The 19603-nt window shown below is 38.9% G+C and overlaps 1 protein-coding gene across 4 annotated transcripts in view; it reads right to left on the bottom strand.

The window, feature by feature from the left end:
- RBMS3 (RNA binding motif single stranded interacting protein 3) overlaps window positions 1-19603 on the bottom strand; it is a gene marked incomplete at its 3' end in the record, with an annotated part of 697589 nt that overhangs the window by 580344 nt on the left and 97642 nt on the right. For all 4 annotated transcript variants that reach the window (XR_014317039.1, XR_014317040.1, XM_082754887.1 and 1 more), the window contains exon 2: window positions 13073-13141. Coding sequence is in view for 2 of the 4 variants with exons in the window: in XM_082754887.1 (XP_082611013.1) it covers window positions 13073-13141 (69 nt within the window). The remainder of the gene's footprint in view (window positions 1-13072; window positions 13142-19603) is intronic.

Here is a 19603-nt window from a genome sequence, read left to right as displayed (position 1 = left end):
GGGTGGTGAGCAATTGCATTGTGCATCACTTGTTTGTACATACTATTATTACTTTCGTATTATCACCATTGTATCATCATTATTATTATTATTATTATTATTTTCCTGTCTTATTAAACTGTCTTTATCTCAACTCACGGGCTTCACTTTCCATTTCTCTCCCCCGTCCCAGAGAGGGAGGGGGGAGGGTGAGCGAACGGCTGCGTGGTGTTTAGCTGCCAGCCGGGTTAAACCACGACAGAGAAGTTAGCAGGAGACTCCAGATTTCAAAAAGAGTAAAACTTAAGATAAAATAAGTATGTACTTCAGAATGCAATTTAGTTATTTGAATAACAAACTGGAAACAAAGGCTGCCAGGCTATTGTGCTGTGATAAAAGACTTGGGCCTGGGTACTAGAACTGAACACAAGTAGCCAAAGGGCATGGAAAGCCTTTCGTTCTGAGCTGGCTGTTTATGCTGGCCTAAATAGCAAACAGCATTATTTTCACTTATTTTGGAAAAGTAGTTTTGGAAAATTAAGTGTTTTGGCACAACATTCCTAGATAAAAATCAACATGGAGAAAATCATACAAACATGAGATGACAAGCCAGTTCAGATAATGCTTCACAATCCGCGCTTTGTCAACACGCAGCAGCTAGATACCAGCATTGTCCCGTCACACAGGACAAGGAACACACATGACTGCAGCTCAGAATTAACGTGTTTATTTTGCCAAGTGGCGAACTAACCCTAGGATTTGCATTTCCCCAGTCCTAAAGAAGCATGAGATCTCATGAGTAACTCCTGTGGTGTCCTATTCTAGTCAATTCATACTTGTAATTTTCATTATCAAATACCCACAGTATGCTTCACTTGTAAGACAAACTCCTCCTTCAGAGGTTTGGGTAGCATACAGAGGTGTGTTACATCCTTTAAGGGAGATAATTTTCTTGTAGCTTTGTTTTCCAAAGGAATCCAAACAAAGCTTGCCGGCCTATTGCATAGTGTCCTACTACAAGGACTAAGTATTCTTCAATTTTCTCCTTGTATGGTCTATTTTCAGTTCAATACAACTGGATTTCCACTGAGACCATAACATCATCTGTTTATGTATTCTGTCAAGTGTTCCCAAGACCTACTTCAATTGTTTTTCTAAGTGTAGGGCCTCTGCTGTAGGTCCTCAAATAAAGTGCGTGCAATATTGATCAAAATCCTACTCTCGCTCCATGCAAGATTCAATATATTCCTATTAGATAGATACAAGCAGAGCCTGATCTCTAGCAGGATAAGCAAGCTCTGTACTGCAGGAGACAGAGCTCAGTTGTTCAAAGTGGCTCAGAGTTTTGTCTAGTCTTTGGAGACCCATCTAAAAGTCACTGGAAGGATTAATGGCATTTTTTCCCCACTCCCTACAGTCAGCCACAGCTATGGAGGCACACTGCATAATGCTGCTTACTATTTTCACTGTTCACAAAGAACAAAAACAAATTCTGTGTGCCTGAAGTCAGAACATTGCCATACTTTGCCAGATTATCATTTTTCTTCCACAAGCTCTGGATGGGTAGGTTAGCCACCTCCACAACATTATAGCTTTCTCTTCTTAATTTTGCAACTATACAGTTAATATCTGCGTTTAACCTGTGCATGCTAAAGAATTCAAATCAGTCTTAGCCATTGAGACACTATCACTCATTCATTGCAGCTCAGGTGCTTTCCCATTTGAGCACCTTTCACACTTACTAGCAAAGAAAACACCAAGACTTAATTTTGTTAGAGCCAAGTCTTTCTGACATTGTTGCTCACAACACTGTGTTTCCATTGAAGCCTCCAGGATTTCTAGATTCGCTACTTCAGCCTTTTCAATAGCTTGCTTTACATTTTTCCTTCATTTTTGAAGCCTTGATTCAAGTTTGTACTCCCATGCAAATTTTTCCCTGCCACATTAATAATCATCTTTCAGAACCCCATAGCTGAAAAAGGAAACACAGTGGATTTATAACAAAGTCTAAGCAAAGCTTATACAGAATTGCATTATCCAGTCCTTTGCCTGCATTATCCCCGTTTCATCTTCTTTCTTAGAAGAGCTGAATATTTCATTTAGAGCAGACTTAGGGTTCTGGCCTGATATTACTGCAAGTTTTTTGCAGGCCCTTGGCTTTTTAAACAATCATTTCTTCCCAAATGTGCAAAAGATTGGTGCTTATTAAAATATACCAGTCAAAACTGATTGCCCACTTCCTTGTCAGTGTGATGTTTACCCTACAATGTGTTCCCAGACAGCAGCAGAACTACTGCGTAATAAAGGTGATCATCATGCACTTAAAAGCAATTCTTCAGTAAGGTACAGGACTACTGATAGGATTAGTGTAATGCAAGCTTTAGTGAATTTGAGTAAGCTGAACTGGCTTCTGTGAGGAACATTTCAAGATTCCTTTACAAGTTTTCTCTAGATCTAAAAAGCTGATCATCAGGATGGCATGGGATCTCTAGATATGCTGGGAGAAGTATCAGCTTGAAGCTCACGCTAAATGCAATTGTCCACAAAGTCCCACTGTCTTTCCAGCACCATATTCACTAACCAGTGGATAACTTTCACTGTTAACAAAAAACGGGGAAAAAAAAAAAAAAACTCAAAGTTAAAAGTACTTTTTGGTTTCAAATATCAACATAGCACAGCTGAACAAAAGAGGCATACTTGTACAATCAAGATCTTACTCAGGAGGTAAGTAAGGTACATCCTAAAACATGAAGACCTGCATCCTGATGCATCTGAGTTTTACCAGCATTCAATGGCTATTTGAGCACATGTAGAGCCATCCAGGGGAAAGTAGAGCTCACAAACTGCTGAAGTAAAACTGAAATGCTGAGATCTCTAATACAGAAAGATTCTTAGCCAAGACTAACCCCCTAAAAACAAAGAGCTTCTAGAAAGTAGAAAGAGTCCACATTCAGGAAACAACCTGGGTCAAACAGACCAATACTGAAGAGAGAACCTCTCTTTGTTGACAGAGTTAACCTGAATTGGATCTGTTGAGGAACTGGACCATATGTTCAAGAGGTATTTTCCATCGCCAGTTTTTATGATTTATACATAGACTGCAATTTCACTGCTACAGGGTAAATACATTTTAAATTAGACTATATAAAGAAGCTCTAAAGTTGCCATGACAGTTGCAGCAAAATGCCTTGCCGTTTCTCATTACAAAGCATAACCTATCTTTATAGCCAAATTAGATTTCTCAGCTATTCCCCAAAATGTAGCCTGCAGATCTGTTTTTGTTGATCCACTAATTGTTTCTTTCAGATTTGCACGGTTAATTATCAAACAGAACAACCATCATTTAGGTCATTAAAACAATCCATCAGCCATCTTTGTTCTCCTTCATGTGAAAGATAGGAAAGGTGAAAGGTTTGAGAGAACACTTTGTCAGGAGCTCATTTAGCAAACGCAGACAAACAAACAGCTCTGTGCCACCAGCCCTGATCTGACAGTCTTCCCTAACCATCCTCACAAAATGAAGCTGGACCTGTCCTTGGACACAGCTCAAGGACAGCTGTTTCTCCTCTGAAGGTTAGCCATACTCCACTGCGAGTGTTTGCTCTGGAAGGCAATCAACCCTTTTGTTAGAGCAGCTGATGGTAGATCCAGCGGTGGTCTCTTGGTTGCATTTCCTTTCCAGGTTTAAGGCTTCAGGAGCATGAAGGATGAGAGGCACAAAGAGCAGAGTCCATCTGTTACTTCTAACTAATAGGACAGAGGGGCAAAAGTCACCTAAAAATAACTTAAACTCTTTTGCTCCCACCTATCTTCCAATCTTTAAAAACGTTGGAACACAGCAAGGGGGGGAACAGTAGTACACATGTAGGCTGCAACTTGTCATGCTAATTATCATTTGCATCAAATTGATTACATTAACCAGCAAGCAGCATTTTAAAAAATCTTTATGAACTGCTCTCTCCAACAACAATTAAATTTCAAGTAGGAAAAATCATGATGAATTACTAACAATTGTTAAATCATCCACCAGCAGCTTCTTTTTCTTTTAAGCTCTCATAGCAAAGTCAAAATCAAGAAGCCTACATTACAAGATACCAAACAAGACATTTAGTAGAGCATGAGAAGAGAGGTTAGTCTGTAAAATTTGTCCATCTTTGCTATTATTCAGCATGTACACACTGGGGATACCACAGACAGAGTAACGGAGAGATCCCACTGTGAGATTATGTGCCACTCCAACCAATGTTGTTCGTAGTTTACCTGACCAGGTCTGACCTTAAAGAATATTCAGGAATAATGTTGTGATGCACAGCAAGAAAATAGTTTCCTTAAAAAAAAACTAAAATTTTCAAGTTCTGAACTCAACTGATCTAATAAAGAATTTTGGTCAAATTCACCAGTGTAGCCATATAAACAACATGAAGCCTGATGGTGAATGTACATGTCTCTTGCAGATGATTGACTTGAATTGAATTATTCCCTAGGCCCTGGTATGAGCTCATCCCTTAACCAGAAAATCTGCACAGGAGAAAGAGCTTAGCCTCTTTCTTGAAAGAACACAGACACCAGCCACCAAGACTTTCTGTCTCAATGTTAGGAAATCCATAACATCATTGTCCCCCATGAATTGCCTGGTGTCTAGCATGGGGTGATCTCATGCCTTCCCTTGGAGCAGCATTACTAGTCTCTCTTCTACCAGGCTCTTCCAGAGCTGGATTTTCTGTGTGAACTGTAAGGTTCAAGAAACTTGCACTTTTTCCTCTCTGCAAATACTGGTCGAAGAGGCCAAGCTATAGGGGAGCAGTAAAGAGAAGTCACAAAGAGAATATTGAGAAGCTTTGTTTGCTAAGAAACAAACTAAAAAGTTATAAGAAAGAACATTTCTGGGTGTTATCAAATAGAACCTGCAGTTTTGAAGTGGGGTTGCCAAAGGAGGCAGGGCAGCTTTCAGCAACTACACAGAATGTTACACAAAAAGTGAAAATCTTTGACTTTATTAATTTTAAATGCAGTTTCTGCAGAGCCCTTCAGTTTCAGTCTTTTTAAATCTTATAAAATTCTCCCAGTAAAGAAAATAGCTGAGTGACAAAGTGTAGCTGACAGACACTTTTTGGAAAGTTTTTGTGTATATAGAAGTCATCACAAATGCTGTTACTTTCCCTCACCCCTAGGACAAAGTTCTCTTTGCAAACTTGAGCAAACTGAGCACACATTTTGCATAGCCCACTCACTTCGTGTTTGTCAAAAAATAAGTAGAAAAGGTTAGATGTATAGAAATAAAAAAAAAAAAATATGACAGCTGTTTGAAAACATTAAAAAAAAAAAACACTTTCCTGCATGCTCATTTTAAGATTAACCAAGTTATAAATGGAAGCTTCTGAACCTCAGCTTGAAAGTGCAATTAAATACCAGTGCTATCTCCAACTTTGACTAACAACATTTTCTGAGAAGGAAACCAGTATATTTTCTTCTCACTCTTGAAGAGGAAAAAAATGTTACAATACTGTGTCTTGGAGTCCTTATGTTTCCATAAGGATTATACTTCAAATTTAATGTTTAAATATTATAATTTGAAGAAATTTCTGAACTTTGAATCCTTGGGTCACTGCTGATATAGCACACATACAGGAAACTGGCTGAGATGGAGGAGTTAAATGAACAGACCAATTAGACAAAGAAGCATCTGGTTTAAAAAAAGTAATGCAAATGAAACTTCAGATAAAAAGGTCTTGAAGATTTTAACATAATTAGCTTACCAAGATTTAGATCTCCATAATTTCTGCAAAACATGTACTTGCCAGACTAGGACTGTAATGCTAGATTCATGTAGGTGTTGTGTAACATGAATTAATGCCTAAATCTCATATTTAGAGTTTTATATTTGTGTGTCCATATGCAATGGATCAATGGAGACACACATGTCCATACACATTTATTAAAAATATACAATTTGTACGTATGCAAATTATATAAAACAATGTATTTTAATACAAATATACATATTTATTAATTACAGACAATACACCATAAATCTGTGATGTACATAACATTGCATATACTAGGCATGTAATAATGAGCAAAATTGCAGTACTGACCACAGACATATGATTTTTTTTTTCAGTCCTCTTGTGAACTTACAACAGTATTAATTCTTTTATATATCTTGCCTTGCAACAAGGCTTTCACTAGTTAGCCTTACTTCTGCAAGGCACTGCCTCCACCTCATACTTAGGTTTAATGAATCAAAGGTTAAGTCTAACTGAGGCTTGTTGACATTCAGCAGGTCTGTCTGACAGCAAGTCAAAAAAACCCTGAACAGGAATTCACTTTTTTCATTCCACTTGATTTTATTCCACATGCTTACCCAACTGTGATTAAAAAAAAAAAAAATACATAACTAGGAGTCAAAGTGCTGTAAGAACTGCCCTCAGTTGCTGTAAGACTATTATAAAGTAGGGCATTGAGGTATGTTTTGTTCTGAAAAGATGTATTACAAAAAGGAGGGCTTTAGGGATTTTTATACTCATGATTTATCGCAAAACTGACAAATTTCCCTCATTAACTCTGATTAAACCCACTGAATTTTGCTACAGTTTTTTGGTTACATGCCAAGTGCCAGGAGGCAGCAACATATTTCTGTGGCTTGGGTTGTCTGGTCTGTTTCTGGAAGTTTGCCAGATCTCATCTGACCTTTATAACAGGGTTTAACCCTAGTAGTTGGACCAAGTCATTCTTGTTAAGATGAACAGACCAGAGCAGCTCAAACCTAGGTCAGTAGTGAAGAAGCATCATTGCCATTTGACAGCTGTTCAGTGGCTTCTGGGAAAGAGTGTTGGTGTTCTCAGTACATTTTCTAGTGGACAAGCACTTAACCTAAAGTTTACTGACACAGTTTGCAATGCTCAGCTGAAAGGCAAACTGCTGAGTCAGCAGGGAGACAGTGACTTTCTCAATACTTTATTTTTTTCTTCAAGTCAAACTTGAGGCACCATAGGAAAACAAGCAAACAGAAGGAGATCGGAACAGCTGAATATGAGAATATTTACAGTATTTGAAATCAGGCATCTTCCACTAGTGAAAAAGGAAAAGTCACTTCACAGGAACAGATCTTTTGAGCCACTGTTTGTGTTCAGTTAACATGCCAGATACCCTAAAGGAAACTCACCCATCTTCCTGCTCTAACAAGTGATGAATTCTACCTGCAGGTCCCTTTTGTTTTGCATACAACCAGGCTGCAACAGTCTCAGCTACTGCTGCTGCTTCTGCCTGAGCCATTTCAATGGCTACCAGCAGCCACAGCCAGGATGGCTTCCTAAAACTACATGAACACACTACTCCTGTACTAACTAACATTAATTCTGATAAGTAATGAATAACATTTATTTTGGCTTCATGCACCAATGGAGAAACTACTGAACTAATGTCTGCATATAATTGTCTTCTTATCAGATTGGATTAAGAAAGGATTCTTCACCAAGAGAATGGCCAGGCACTGGAACAGGCTCCTCGGGGAAGTGGTTGCAGCACTGGGCCTGCTGGAGCTCAAAAAACACTTGGACAAGGCTGTCAGACATGGCTTGATTGATGCTCCATACATGTGGTCCTGTATGGAGCCAGGAGTTGAACTTCGTGATCCTTGCAGTTCCCTTCCAACTCTGGATATTCTATGACTATTAAGGTATTACTGCTCCAGTACATATGCAGGAAGAATACAAAGCCAAAAACAAGGCAAAGGGAAGGGAAAGAAGTGTGGGGAAGGTTGGCAGTAATGAGGAGTAAACAAGAAAGATTAAAGTCCTATATGCACTGAAATCTCTGACCTGGAATTCAATGAAACAGCTACCACAATAAACTAGAACATCAATCCTCATATTCCTCCTCCTTGGTTGGAATTTCTGTTATCTCAGTCATGAAGTTGTACAATAAGCTACCACACACAGTGTTAAGAGTTAGCCTATTTAAAATTTAGATCATACACCAAGTGGTTATCAACATCCCCTGTCTGTTCCAAGTCCTCCAAGAAAGCTGCTAACCTCTGGGTACAAAACTATACTACTTATCTCTATGTTTAAAGATCAGGATATTAAAGAAAAAAAAAAACACATTCAGACCTTAATTAAGGTACTTATGCTGAATTCAGCAAGGGACAAGGCTTCATCTGTAAGAAGCAAGAAGCTTGTGTTGCCAGCACCAGAAAGCCAGAGTAATAATTCTGTAGCAAAGCAGCAGAGAAGCCAGACAGAAGAGCAATATGGAAGCTGAGAATCCTCCTGTCCCTTGGCCCATTGGACACCATTTCATTTTCTGTATTTTTGCTCCATTAGCTCCAACTAATGCCTTGCTAATAGGAATGGGGTGGGGGGAAGATGCTGAAGTGCTCTATATTATTTTTAATGGCATTTAAGACACACCAATTGTTCTGCAGGCTCATTTAGCACATAGCACTAAAAAAAAATGTCCATATACTTTTATAAAGTAAAATAACAGAAGCATCTCCAAATCCTAGCAGTCCTTTTGCAAGAGAACTGCAAGATTGTCACAAAGGTGCCAGCCAACAGCAAGGGCCAAGTGAACAATCTGTCTTGACAAACTCCCTCCTATGCCTACAAGCAAGAAGAGACTAATTCAGAAAGTATCACTGTCTTCTGCTTGCATATTAAGTGGATTTCTTTGTGAAATCTGGGTAGGTACTATGCACTTTTTGCTGCTCATCGATGCCAGAAACATAAGCATGTTACATGGATTGTTGTGCCTTTCTTCTTTCTTTTAAAAAGCTTCATCTATTGTTTCTTCAAATGGCTCAACCTTAAATTGCCATCTGAAATACAGATTTCTTGTTTTCTAAGTTGTTGTTTTTTTGTTGTTGTTGCTTTGTATTACCTACATTAGCTATACCACCCCAATAGGTTCTAGCACTTGGCTCTCACACTGTTACCAGTAGAATACTTTGATATTAAAACTGCTTCTAGAGACAGCAGAGCTGCAATACTGAGTGTCTTGCATCCCACTCTACTTGTGTACCTACAACTCCTAGCAAGACACAGACCATCCCACACAGATGCATCGTCACTATAAGGCACCCTGCCTTGGCTGCCATCCCACTCCACAAAAGCAGCATCACATTAGAAATCAGCCATATCACCATGCCTGAAAGAGTGCTCTACTTTCTCCTTCATTTTCATCAGCAGTGAGCACATACAGTCTTCAGAGTACCACCGAAGGACTAAATTCACTTCAGAGTTCTTCACAAAATTGCTGCGGACTTCTTCACACATCAAGAGATGCCACTAGCCAGGAAAGGCAGCACAGGTAATTTTAGCTTATTGGTACCCATTTGTATCTACTCCTTGATTCCATCCTTCAAGCAAGTTTAATGCATCTGGAGCCAGTAAGGTCCAACGCAGCTCCTTGGATGCCATTTCAGAAGCTGAGATCTGGTTTGGCTTGATTACCCACCCCCCTATCCTCTAATTAAATAGATTAATTCCTTGGCTTCAAAAAAAAAAAAAAGTCAACCTTTTAGACTACCGGCTTCTTACTTTGACACTGAAAAAGTAGAGAGCTTGAAAAGAGAAAAAAAAAAAACTGGCTTGAAGCAGGTAATGTGTCTTTCCCAGGGCAGTCAAAAGGAACCTCTTAATCAAGTTTTAAAGATACCTCCCCTGCAGCAAGACACTTTCCCAGGCTCGAGGGGCAGGGGAAAAAAATCTCTGAACAGCTTCACATCAAAAAACCTGAGCACACAAATTCCACATGCCCATGAGAGCGATGAGTTAATAGGAACTTATTAAAAACCTTCCCCAGATAGCGTATTTGAGGTAGATAAACATGCTTCAGCTTATCCAATACAAAATATAAGCATGTCTGGGTAGTACAAAGCAAAATAAGTCAGTGAAAAATGTGTTATTTTCAGTGACTTGTTGACCCCACCTGTAGAACCCCTTCAGATCTCTCACCCAATGGACCTTCAAACTTCACACAGACAGAGAAAATGAAAGAAGAAAACTTGGGGGAGGGAAAAGAGGAAATCAGTTTAACTTTTAACATTTCTTAGATGTATCAAAGGTCTCAGCCATGTAGCTCTATTAGGTTTCTGTGCAGATTCTTGTAAGATCTATGTGGAAAAGCCTTCAGTGGGCTCACTGCATGAGGCTGAAGAAAATGCAGACAATATGAATCTGAACTTTGATCTTTTTCTTTCTTGGAAAGCCATCTTCAAAAAATGTTAAAATAAACTATATATAGATGCTGGCAAGTTGCAAGGCTGAATACAAATCTCTGATCCAATACAAATATTTTGCCACTTTCAGCTTGTGAGAGTGCACAGCAGTATTCAGGTCTCCCAAACTGAACCACTGCATGGCTACACATCCTCACAGTTGGTACTAGTATTTGTAATATCCGTGAGGCAAGTTTATAAGCTTATTAAACCCAAAACACAGAAGACAAAAGCTTACAATAAACAAGGATGAAAAAGAAAAGATTAAAGTGCAAATGACAAAGGAAGGCAAGATTAAAACATGTGGGGTACAACACAGGTGGAGGAAAATTACCACAGGCATGCTTTAATACAGTAAAACCATTTTTTTCCTGCAGATGCTGGATGGTCTAGACATACTTTCAAAGAACATTCCTGGTAGTTAATCCCTCAACTCTACTAGGGATTTGACAGGGTTGTAATGCTACAAGCAATCTTTATTATGTACTTATCTTTCCCCTCCCTCCTCAAAAAGGAAATCAAGTGTGTAGAGCGTAAAGTGCATTTCTTATGATTTGTTAGGATGATCTCCTCCTGACTTAGGAATGTGTCTCCCATTAACCTTAATGAGCAACTGCAAACATGCAGAAAGAGGGGAACAGTCGTTGCCATTTCTGCCTTGTGCATACTAGTGGAACTCCATACATTTTTCCCTACTCACTTTGTGATCCCCTAGTATGGAGTAAGAAACAAGCAGTGGAAGGAATTAACCATCTCCCCCAACCAAACGTAAAAATTCAATGCTTTAAAAGGGGAAAGAAAGTATATGATCTTGAGGTCTCTTCCAACCTAGAAATTCTGTGATTCTGTGTGATATAGAAGTCTCAGCAAGCAGATAGAACGCATATACAGAGTAGACCAAGACTCACAGGACCCAGAGAAAACAAATACTAAGATTGCAAGGATGGTCAAATAGGTAACTCACTGAATTAAGCATTTAGCCACTTTCTTTCCCATCCCATTTTGAACACAAATGAAATCGATCATTTCTCTCACTTTAGTTTTCAAGACCTAGACTCAAATTCTTGGAAGTTTCCCCTCTTAGCATATACATGTGTGTAAGAACAGAAATCCAGTAGGCTTAGTGTTTTAAAGCTGCAGCAGAAGTAGAAAGACATTGGAAAAAAGCAAACGTAAAGACTTTGGGGAAAGCAACTTATATATGATCAGTTCTGAACAAGCAAGTTTTGAAAGAGGGTGACGTTTTAGCTGAAATACACTGTCTTTCATTTAAAGTCAGTCATGTGCTTGTCTATAGTCAAGAAGGGTTGGTTTTGATAAAAGACAAACATTGAATAACATTCAATTTTTAATGAGAAATAATTTACAATAATATTGCTTCCTGACCCTTACTAAGCAGTTTTTTTCCTCTTTGGTTTGAGTTTATAACAAGTCTCCCCAAATATTTTATTTATTGTAACTACTTTATAACTTAGTTGTCTTAAGTAGTGGAAAAACATTAGGGGGACAGAGGGCACACTGAAGAACACCATTTCATGCGCTGCTAAAGACTTTGTTAAACTCATTTCTAGCTTAAGTGACAGTCAAAAGATTGGAGGATCCATCTACAATGGTCTTCATGGTACAATGGTATCAGGGACAGTTACATCACTGACAACACATTCAGAGGGTTGACCAACATTACCTGCAGCTGGGCCAGCCTCCCCTCTCAGCAGCTAACCATTGTCACAGCTAATCTTCATTTTCAGACACATGCACATTTCCTTTTGCTCTGGTGACCTACCGTATCTGCCTTCCAGCCTTCAACCTGGAACCCAACCATTATCAAACCTTAATGGAAGGAATTCCCTGGAGACATGAGACAGGTCCTAATCTATTATCTGCTTTCCAGGTCTTTTATCTGGTTCCCTTTTTGTCAAAGTCTTCAGCCACTCAAACGCATTTAATATTACCAGGCAAGCCATACTTTTAACACACACAGAAGTCATCCCATCGATATAACATGCTCCACAGAAACAGATTCCAAGAAAAAGACGCACTTAAGTTAGGCTCCTAATTGTCACTTTAAACTGTCACATGTCCTTTTGCATTGTTGACGCACCATATTTGTTTCTTGGCCACTAACCATAACACAATTTTTTCTGGAGGAATTCCCTAGAGATATGAAGAATCTCCTAATACATCATCAGATTCCCAGGTCATTGTTCTGTTTCCCTTTTTGTTTAGGTCTTGAGCCAACCAAATGCATTTAATATGAGCAGACAAGACCATCTTATTGCACACAGAATTCTTCTGTGTTCCCCACCCAATTAGAGTGTTTCACACAAACCATATTCCATGAAAGGCACTTCAAAAATTTGGTCATCTGATCTTCACATTCAGCCTCTTAGGCCAACCCCCCCCTCTCAGACCAGCCTCCATTATCAAATCTTTTCTGGAGGAGTTCCCTGGAGATATGAGACAGGTCCTAGTCCATAATTAGATTCCCAAGTCATTGTTCTTCTTCCCTTTTTCTCTAGACATTGAGCCATGCAAATGCATTTAATATTAGCAGGCTAGACATTCTTTTAAGACACAAAGTATTTCAGCCCTGTTGTGTGTCCGTTCCATTCCCCAATCCAAGCATCATGATTCACACAAACCATTTTCCACACAATTGCATTAGAGGAGTCATAGCCATACAACACCTCTTCCATAACAATGAACTGCATCTAACAGTCTGCCACAGGACATCCTGCAACAATCTCAGAGATGAGCAGGACCTACATGGGTTAATGTAGGTAGATACCTCTCCCCAGTCCCCTCAGAGATTCGTTTTAAAAGGAAGCTTGTGTCGTCCTGAGCTTCATATCCTTTTTGATAAGGGCAAATTACCTGATGGGGCTGTGAACTGGACCATCTGCTGTAGGAAGGAGCACCTGAAGTCTTGTTGGCTGTAGTTCTCTGCAAAATAGAAGATTGACATCTCAAATATTCACCATCTCCACCATGCACATAGTCACCTCCCATTTCAACCATATAAACTCCCATAATAAAAACAAACAAAAAGTCTCAAGAAGCCATAAATATGATATGGTAGCATTACAACCAGAGGTGAAAGAAGTCTGCTGAATCTGCTACTATTGAACTCTTTAGCCTTTGATCTTACAACCTCAGCTTTATCCTCAACTACTGCCTATCACCTACATTGCAAACTTAAATACTGAGCCTTAAGCTAAGACGGGGCTGAAAGGCATTACCTTTAGGACAGGTAATTTACGCAGCTTTAGGCAAATATGCTCTAAGTTTATGTCCATCTCACAAACTCATCATTAAAAGAGTTTGTCTGCTTGTTCTACAAAGTTATATTTTTATTTTTTTCCCCCTAAATCAATAGCGGTTTAATTCCAGACTTCATGCTACTGTTACAGAAGCTCTTTTGAACTCACAGAAAATTAAGTAAGGTTTTTCTTTCAGGATCCCTCCAGCCTCATTCCAAAGTCAAATTTTAATATATAGCACTCAAATATACCAGTTATTTATCAGCCTTCTCCTGGAAGAGAAAAAGTCTGTCTTTATGATTAATCCCTGTACTTTCCTCTGCATTTGTTTTTATCAAATCAAAAGGAATCCATAGCATGGCCTTTCATATTCATATTTTGTATGTCACTTACACACCTTATAATCAAAAGGCTTTTTACAGTACAAAGGAATCAAAGCAATATGAGATCTATCAGAATACCAGTAACAGGATGCTATAAGGGGAGCCAGATTTGTATTTGAACAATTTGGATAAGCTATATTTAAAAAAAAAAAAAAAAAAGGCAAGTAAGACAGCCCATGTAAGATTTATAGTACAATGTAGTATACTCTTTGTAAGTATGAATAAATAGCTTACAGCTTTTAACACCCAAGGATATAGTACATTTCAACACCATTTATAACCACTAGGGCTTATAGATCATTACATATTCTAGAGCTTGCATGTCATTCCTATTAGTGAGGAAGAGCCACTGCTGTAATCATGCTTTTGTATTAGTCTATCAAAAAACAATTATTTTTACAAATTTAATTATTAGCATTACTGTATAACATATCTAACTTCTACTAGACACCCTTAGAAGGATAAGCATTTTTAATGAACAGTTATGCTGTGCAACAGAATAACTCTTTTGATAAAAACTTCAGAAGAAACAAAACGCACACAACGTTGATTAGTTTATGAGAACTAATGAAAGCTATCTTCTTCTGCTACAGAAGAAAGCCTGGTGAACCTATATGAATGACAAGTTGAGTAACAAGATAGCTGCAGTTTTTCCATTTCAAGGGCATCCCCAAGAAAGATATCCCACAGAGAAACAGTATTACAATATTACTACCAAACAGATGAACACTTTCCAGACTAGGCAGCAGATGAATACCTTAAAGACATGGGTATAGGATCATTCTTTTGAATACCCTTGCAAACAGGAGAGAATAAGAGCCTCAGAAGTTCTTCAATATTAACCTCCATCTTCTGATTCGATTAAAAGATGATCATTGAAGAATACTCATAAAACTAGTAGTATAAAAAGTCTAATCTCATCTTTTATTCCCCCATCTGCCCAAACTCCCCCTGCCCCCCATTCATAGATCAACACACAGAACCACTCGCATGTTACTTAGCGATCACAATACAAAGTTATAGTGAAAAGGCTTACAGCATTCACACACAGGAGTTTCCACATCAGATCATTTAGAGTAGGTTCTGAAAGATTTGGAAAGTATTTCACTCTGAGAGCCTCTCCAAGTTTTATAGGGTTACAGGGAAAGCTTTAACGCCAGACAACATCCCCTGGCTGCCTCAGGGGCTATAGCATTTGAAACAGGTGACTTAGAAAAATTAAAAATGCCTACACATGAACTAACCCCAAGCACATACACACTTGTATTTTCCTAGAATCTGTAGAAATTAGGAAGCCACTTACCTGGAGGAGTTTGGCCACTTATGCCCAGCAGCCACAATCAGCAGCTACAGCACAAGCTCTACCAGATGAGCAATTTCTGCATGCAGCTCACAACGCAAAGGAGACCTCAAGGCACAGGTTTTTTTGTAAGATATTTTTACCAGGGAAAACCTGGGCTGCACTTAGCACCTTAAGGCTCTTCCCTTTCTTCAGGAGAAGTCACCTCTCTCATCACTCTCCCTTTCAAGGAATAGGGAAGACATATGCAGAATATTTAAAGACTTTCTACTCATAAACCTGCACTCTAGTTTTGTACAGCTCCTTAACAACATCATTCAAAAGATCTAAACCAAGCAGCTATCTGCTTCCCCAAAGCTTCTAGCAAAGCTAGCCCCTATGCTTAGTAACTCTTCCACCTAGCCATTTCTACCATCCCAGCTATCCCCTACAACCTGCCCCCCCCCCCCCCCAACCATTCTCAGCCATATGGAGGTACAAGCTCCGCTCCCCTCTTGAACTATTAAAAACTAATTAGGACTGCTGATTCTAATCACCTGCTTGTCCAAGCTGTTCCTAATGTCCTCACCTCCTCTCCTCTTTCCCCCCACCTGCGAGGAGGGCATAAACTCATGGAGCTGCAGGTGACCACCAGTCTTTTTTTAAAAGACCAATAAACATCCATTAAAAATTTCAGAAGCATACGCCATTTTTTAATTTTTTTTTTTTTTCCTTCAGCAGACCATGCTTCTGAAGGCAATAAAACTGCTACTTGGACATATGGTCTTTGGTATCTGAGCTGGGAGTTACAGCAAAAGAGACGAGAAGAAAAAAAATGATGCTCAGTGTGCTGCATACTGCTGCCCAGGCAATAGGCTGCCTGAAAGGAAAAAATCTGACGGGGAAAATGCTTTCTTTCAGGTGCAACACGTGCTCCAGGCACATAGCTGGAGCCGAGCCTGAACGTGAGGAATGCTGATGAAACACCAGGCTACCTCCAAATCCCAGAGAGAGCAAAACAAAGTGCTTTTCATAGCAATGAAGTGCTACAGATAAAAGAAGAGCAAATGATGTAGTGTATGTGCAAAGCTGCTGTTTTTACACGCAATTCACAGGAAAACAGTTCTCTCTGAAGATTCATGCTACTGAACAGAGTATGCACTGTATTAAGGGGCTAGAAAAAAAAACTATGAGTAAAATACTGGCACATCTGAGTACAGCTCAACGGGAGTGCTCCTGAAATGATATGTTACTGTTCCTCTCTTGGGTTGAGGCTATTAATGACTGTGTACAATACAAGCCAAGATTATATGCAGTCCATAAATACATTCTCATGCATTCATGGAAAGCTTCGTGGCAAGGCCAGATTTCAAAACTGGGAAAGAAAAGCAGAGCACAAAGAAAACGACGCTTGTAACTTTACTCCAACAATATTTCTAAAAGCAAAATAAAGTAAACACTCTGATAACTAAGTCAAAGTTTACTACCTGTTCTAGAGCCAAATGAATGTGTAAAACTTTCTGATGGGTATGGCAATTCATCCCATTTATCTTGGCAACGTATCTGAAGATGGAATGAATTACCATCTGGAAGTACCTGTCTCTATCCATCCACTCACTGGAGAGAGAGGTTGAGCAGCTCGTTTAATTGAGACATCTAACTTTCGATGGATAATGTTAAGTGAAATTAAATCTGCCCACACTCCTTGTTCTCCTTCCTACCAAGGGACCCAGGCAATTTGTCCTTTTCTAGGGTTTACAGGGTTATTATGGCAGCAAATTTGTTATGTAATCGGGGTACCTTTGAACTGTGTTGTGAACTCCTATGAACGTTTGTTAATCTTTCAAACACAACTCACTGCTAAAGCTGAGAAGCCTTGACTTCCAGGGCTTAGCCAGAATTTTTTGGCTGAGTAAAAAGGGAAGAAATTATTTTTATTTGTGAATGGAGGAAATATAAGATGAAAGCAAATGGAAGATAATACTAAACATTTAATCATCTCAAGAACATTTTTTTCAAACTTATGCTTGTACTACTTGGAGAATAAAGTTACAGTTCAGTTCTAGTTAGAGTTGCAAAACATAACAGCAGTTCCTGGGCTCTTCACATCCCAGGCCTAAAATCTTGCTGGCATTCAGCAGATATCTTGCTCATTGGTCTTATTGGAGATGTTCAGAGTTTAGGATGCAGCTGTTTATGCAAAGGCTAACATCAAACTACAGGATATATCTTGCACCGTACAATACAGAAGTTCCTTGATTTTTCCTAAAACTCAAAAATCCATTTGCTAAATGAAGTAGTAATGGTATCTGACAACTGTAACACATTAAGGCACTGAAGTTCTGTCTTTGAAGCTTTCTTTAGACTAGCTTCTCTTGTGGAGGTTTGTATAGCTGTGACTTTTGCAAAGCAGAACCAGTAAAGTTATATTAAAAAGGATCAATATTCAGTGGCTGCTTATTGACGGGTACAGGCTTTTGGGTTCGCTTGCTTATTTCACAGAAGGAGTTTATGAAGAGAAACAGAAGTAAAATATAACATTTTATCCTCTCATACAATAAATGATGACATTGTCCCTTATTACTCTCCAGAAACATATAACTAGGTGAAGTCCTTTTGCCATTAACCATAGCAGACCAGGAGGGAAGTGGCTGGTTTTGAAGTATTGATTTTTATTTATTTTCATTTATTGAGCTTTTCCCACAATAATGCAGTATAGAAAATGACAAGTTATTAATTGCTATTTCAAGTTAAATAGCAAAGGTGACAACTCAACTGATTCTATCTAATCAAAAATGGTGCTTAGAGGAATTACACTTTGAAATTGGAAACAGCTATATCTCTTGAAATAACATAGACTTCGTGCCTAGATATCAATCTATCACTGCCCCTGGCCTGGCTCCAGACGCTCCCAACCCTTGGTGATTCTCTGTGTGGGGTAGGACCATGCACATGTAAGAATACTAAATCCTTCATAGGCTCTTCCTCACAAATGCCATCTCAGCAGATCAGAGGAGTCTGCTCAGTTGAAAGCATCTTTCTGTGCTTCAAACCTACTACCACACCTTGCTCCAGGGGAGAACAGACCCCACTGAAGCCTGCTCATTACAGATGCACCACTCACCCATGAAGCTATTTTTACTCCTGTACCATAAATATACATGATCCCTTGCTCCCTTCAAAACCTCATCCTATTTTTCAACAATACCAATATTGTGTTGGAAATTCATTGCTAACACCACTGTGGACATAAGAGAAAACAAATTGCTAATACGTTAAAGATCCATGGTTTCTTCAATACCATAAAAGTAAAATTAATTTTCAAGTTCTCTTTCCTCAAAATAAAAATCCCTCCAGAACACACTAAAAAACACCTACTTTGGAGTGAGACGAGTGCTAAGAAATTCCAGAGACAAATGTATTTATTTATTTTTTGTCAGAAACACGAAGACAGGAAAAGGTTGCTAATCAAATTAATAACAGGAACATCACCTCATTTGCAGCAGTTTTTACTTTATGCAGCAGTTTTCAACTTCCTGGCAAGCACTGCTGGTCATTGGACACAGAATGAAGCATAGTGGTGTTGACGGTGGTGGAATGGCAGTACATGGCATGACAATATTGCCTTCTCTTCCATGCAAAGGGGCACAGTGCACTTGTCAGCTAGCTTGGCTGCGGAGTGACTAGCATATGTCAAAGTGACATCATTGCTTTGCAGTGATGAGATGATGCAGGACAATCATCAAGGATGTTGTCCCATAAAAGCTTAAGAGCAAGAAAAGACATTAAAAATAGCAGTTTGTCTGGATATAGTGGTCAGGATGTAAAACGTAACAGACTTGGGAGATGTAAAGTTTGTAAATTGTAAATGAAATACATTTGTAAGTTGTATATGAGAAAGAGGGCAGTGGAGAAAAAAAAAAAAAAACAACAACTTTTCTAAACTTTGTTGCACAATGTCATCGGAGATTACTTCCTCTAACTTACAGAAATCAATGTTATGACAGGAAGAGACAGAGCAGGAGAGATATTGACTGAGCTGTCAACCATAGGAGTACATCTCTGTGAACCTGTGGGTTTGGGCTTTGATGAAGCAAATGCATTCAGTGGATGTTTTTACAGGAACTCAAGTACTCACTCAAAGTACTCACTTGTGTTTTATATTTACTCTCTACTCTTGGTTGTCAGCATAGTGACTCATAATTGCTGAGGTGCTATTGCCAAAACTAATACAATTTATCTATTGCTTACCCCAAAAGCTGAATCTTTATGGTTTAGTGATTTTGACTTACTTAACCACGATGTATGGCTTTCATGGCACTGTGATTCCCACTCCTTTTTCTCTTTGTCACCACTTTAATACAGATATTTTTGTACCCTGGAAGGAAAATAATAATTACAGACAAAACCAGGGTTGACAATATCATGTCTACATAACCTCTCCTTAGACTTACCAACCAGGAGTTTTGCATTTAACAAAAAA

The sequence above is a fragment of the Aythya marila genome (genome assembly GCF_965140915.1).
Source record: "Aythya marila genome assembly, chromosome: 2".
Classification (NCBI taxonomy): Eukaryota; Metazoa; Chordata; class Aves; order Anseriformes; family Anatidae; genus Aythya; species Aythya marila.
This window is presented reverse-complemented; position numbering and strand designations above follow the sequence as displayed.